The following is a 3,941-nucleotide window of genomic DNA, read 5'->3' on the forward strand; positions in this document are numbered from 1 at the left end:
AGTTAACTGCCATCTGAGTTGGCAGTTAATTTGCATATAGCCCTGATTAGCCAATGGAAAGGGTAGCGTCGTACGCCAATTACCATTTTTCTCTTTTATTAGTGTAGATTAGCATTACTTTTACAATGTAATGTACAACTTCTGTTAATATTCATTGTTGAAATGGCACGAGACTCCTCAGTCCCATGTCTCCTGGGTACGAGGGCACGTTATCTAGCCTATGACCCAGGAAGTCACGATTCGATTCCCAGGTGGTGGGCTCATCTCCTGTGTGGGGTGTGCAGGAGGCAAATGATTCATGATTCTCTCTCATCACTGATGTTTCTATCTCTCCTTTCTCCTCTGAAATCAATAAAAATATATATATTTTTAAAAAGAAATGCTTTACCAAAAAAAAAAAAAAAAGATTTCAGGCCAGTTATTTTGCAGAGTGCAGCATTTTGAGACCGCCTGAAAAACCTCATTCTCCTAGTACATGTTATCTGGACATATGTCACTAACCAACAACTGCCCATAACTAGGCAGCTGCTTAAATACATGCAAGTGAATAAATGTGTCCTTCTAGTCAATGAGCAGGTGCCGAGAGAACAGAACATACCTTGTACTGGATCTTTCACTGGGAGTGAGGGCTGCGGGAGAGTGGGGCGAGAGTTCTCCTGAAAGATGAGAAGACCCAGTAAGAAAACAGATATGCATTTAAAAATAAAGGAATAAAATTCCACATGGAACCCTTTGACTCTGACAGTTCTCCTTACGGGAATCCATAACAGAAATGGTTGCAAAACACACAAAAATAGATACATGATCCAAGGACACTGAAGGCTGCAATAATAATACAAAATAAGAAACTCCCTAACTATCCATAAAGGGGGAAACAAATCAATGATGGCTCATCCATCCAATGCAGATATTAACAGAATTAGGAAGGTCTGTAAGAATAGAGAAGGAAGGAAGACCTGGATATTCTAACACAGAAAGAGGTCCACAATGGAAAAAGGCAAAATGCAGAACAGAAAACAGTCAATCTCAGTGTCTAGTTTTAAAGGAGTAAGCTTTCCTGACTGGTCTGAAATGAAGTTTCGGTCCCATGAGCACCAGCTTCGAAGGACCAGTTACACACAGTGACGAATGACGACAAATCATCCTCAGGTCTATTGAGGGCGGCCTGACACCTCCAGGCCGTCCACTTTGGGATTTCCCCCTCTCCAATCAGGACGCCGAGATACATCAGATTTGCATCCTATTCACACAGTAAGGTCTACTGAGAAAGCGAGCACAGCCCTGGCCAGTTTCTCTCAATGGTCAGAATGTTGGCCTGTGGACCAAAGGGTCGAGAGTTTGATTCCTGGTTAAGGGCACATACTTGGTTGCAGGTTCATCCCACCCCGGTCTGCAAGTATGGGAGGCAATCAATGGATGTGTATGTCTCTCTCCCCCGCCTTCTAGTCTCTCTTTAAAAAAAAAACAAAGCCCCAGCCAATCAGAAGGGCCCACAGTCCTCTCTCCTCCCCTTACTCCAACCCCCCTATAAAACCCCTCTCCACACAGAGCTAGCTCTCTCTCTGCCGCTTGCCGCTGCGTCGTTGAGTGTGGTCAGGGAGCCGAGCTAGCTCGAATAAAGACTCTTTGCTTTTGCATGGTGGGGCAGGAGGGAATCAATGGAAAAAATATCCTCGAGTAAGGACAAAAAGTGAAGACACTAACTCTTTAACAGAAATCCCACTCCAGATTCCAAAGGACAGTTACAAATCTCGATAAACAGACAGCAAACCACCAATGTAATGATTAGCGCTTCTAAAGCTAGTTCTCATACACTTTTTAAAAAATATATTTTTATTGATTTCAGAGAGGAAAGGAGAAGGAGAGAGAGAGAGAAACATCAATGACAAGAGGTAATCATTGATTGGCTGCCTCCTGCACATTGGACCAAGCCTGAAACCCAGACCGGTGCCCTTGTCCAGAATTGAATCCGGGACTCTTCGGTACGCAGGCTAACGCTCTATCCACTGAGCCAAACCGGCCAGGGCAAGTTCTCATAGACTTTTAACGCTTCTCAATAATCTGTGCAGTTCACAAGTTTCACCGAATTCTTAGCAAGGCATTCATTCTACTCGGTAAACAGACTCCACCTGGGTTTCTTTCTCTCTGCCGCCAACAAACCTCAAGTCCTTATACCGGCCACAACCAAGTTACCATCGGACAACAGCACCAGCCACCCACCCCACATTTCTTTAACTTCTTATGGAAATAAAACATACATATTGGCACGCAGCCAGATTCCCGTTATGCTTGCACACCATTGTTCAATGACCTCTTTGCTTATGTCAGTCAGTATTTAGTAGAATTCTCATCTACATTAAAGATTTTAAATGAACTCATTCCTTCCTAACTTGGGCTTGCTGTTTTATTTACATTACCTCTGTCACACTTTTGGGTAAAAGGGTTAATATGTAACACATGTATATTTCTTTAGTCCGTGGATTATAGTTGCACACACATTCATAAAAACATCTCGCCCTAGGCTGTTTGGCTCAGTGGATAGAGTATCGGCATGCGGACTGAAGGGTCCGGGGTTCGAGTCCAGTCAAGGGCTCCTCCCGGGCCCTGATTAGGGCGAGTGTAGGAGGCAACCAATCCATGTGTGTTTCTCTCACATCAATATTTCTGTCTTTCCCTGTCTCTTCCATTCTCTCTAAAAATCGATGGAAAAATAGCCTCAAGTGAGAATTAAAACAACAACAAACATCTGATTTGACTTCTGTGAGCGCCACGTCCACTCCCCACCGCAGACACCGCCCTTCATTCTTTGAGCCTGCAACCTGGGCACGTGCCCTTGACCAGAATCCAACCCAGGACCCTTCAGTCCACAGGCCACCGCTCTATCTACTGAATCAAACCGGCTAGGGCTAAAACATTCTTTAGATAAAGGTCAGTGATCTTGGTACTGGACAGAACTTAAAGCAAATCAAGTCAATCCCAGAATTTCCAAAAGTAAGTATTATAAATTCAACTAGTTATAAACAATGAAAAAGCATCAAAGGAAAACTTGAAAAGCAAGCTGAAACCCTAAGCTCATCTCCTACAAGGAAACCTGGGACCCTTCAGTGTGCAGGCCGACAATCTAACCACTGAGCCAAACCAGCTAGGGCCACCTTTGCATCTTGATGGGTCCCCAAAGTAGAGACCAATAAGCACAAGTAAGCATTTCTAATTTCTAAAGTGCTATGAGTTAGAACATCTCCTGTAACTTTTCCAAGTGCCATATTTTCAATTCTATCCCATTATGCCTACCATTAGTCACTGCCCTGCTGATAGAAGTCCTTATTCCTCAACATGTATCAATGATCTGTAACCTATTAGGCAACCAATCCATGTGTGTTTCTCTCACATCAATATTTCTGTCTTTCCCTGTCTCTTCCATTCTCTCTAAAAATCGATGGAAAAATAGCCTCAAGTGAGAATTAAAACAACAACAAACATCTGATTTGACTTCTGTGAGCGCCACGTCCACTCCCCACCGCAGACACCGCCCTTCATTCTGCTCTCCCGTGGCTCACGCAGAGGGACTAGGTCTCTGGCGCCATTTCCTGTCTCTGGGAAATGACTTACGTTTCTCGCGGGTTTCTGGGACACTTTGGGGATTTCAATTTGTCGACGATTCTGTGAGACCTCTGCAATGCTTTTGTGTCTTATTAATGCATTTTTCCTTTTGGAAAGAGAAAGAAACAGTCAATGTACACTCAATAGCAGTTACATGTAGTTAAATTAGATGGAAACTACAGTGCAAAATAAAACATTCTTTTTTAAAATATATATTTCTATTTATTTCAGAGAGGAAGGGAGAGGGAGAGAGAGAGAAACATCAATGATGAGAGAGAATCATTGATCGGCTGCCTCCTGCACGCCCCCTACTGGGGATTGAGCCTGCAACCTGGGCACGT

The 3,941-nt window shown here is 43.6% G+C and overlaps 1 protein-coding gene across 1 annotated transcript in view; it reads right to left on the minus strand.

Annotated features, from left to right (window-relative positions):
* Positions 1-3,941, minus strand: part of TICRR (TOPBP1-interacting checkpoint and replication regulator) — a gene marked incomplete at its 3' end in the record, with an annotated part of 49,424 nt that overhangs the window by 24,621 nt on the left and 20,862 nt on the right. Inside the window, 2 exon segments of the mRNA XM_015559167.1 lie at positions 599-656; positions 3,610-3,706. Of these exon segments, the coding sequence (XP_015414653.1) occupies positions 599-656; positions 3,610-3,706 (155 nt within the window).

This window comes from Myotis davidii, unplaced genomic scaffold (assembly GCF_000327345.1).
Source record: "Myotis davidii unplaced genomic scaffold, ASM32734v1 scaffold954, whole genome shotgun sequence".
NCBI classification, from domain to species: domain Eukaryota; kingdom Metazoa; phylum Chordata; class Mammalia; order Chiroptera; family Vespertilionidae; genus Myotis; species Myotis davidii.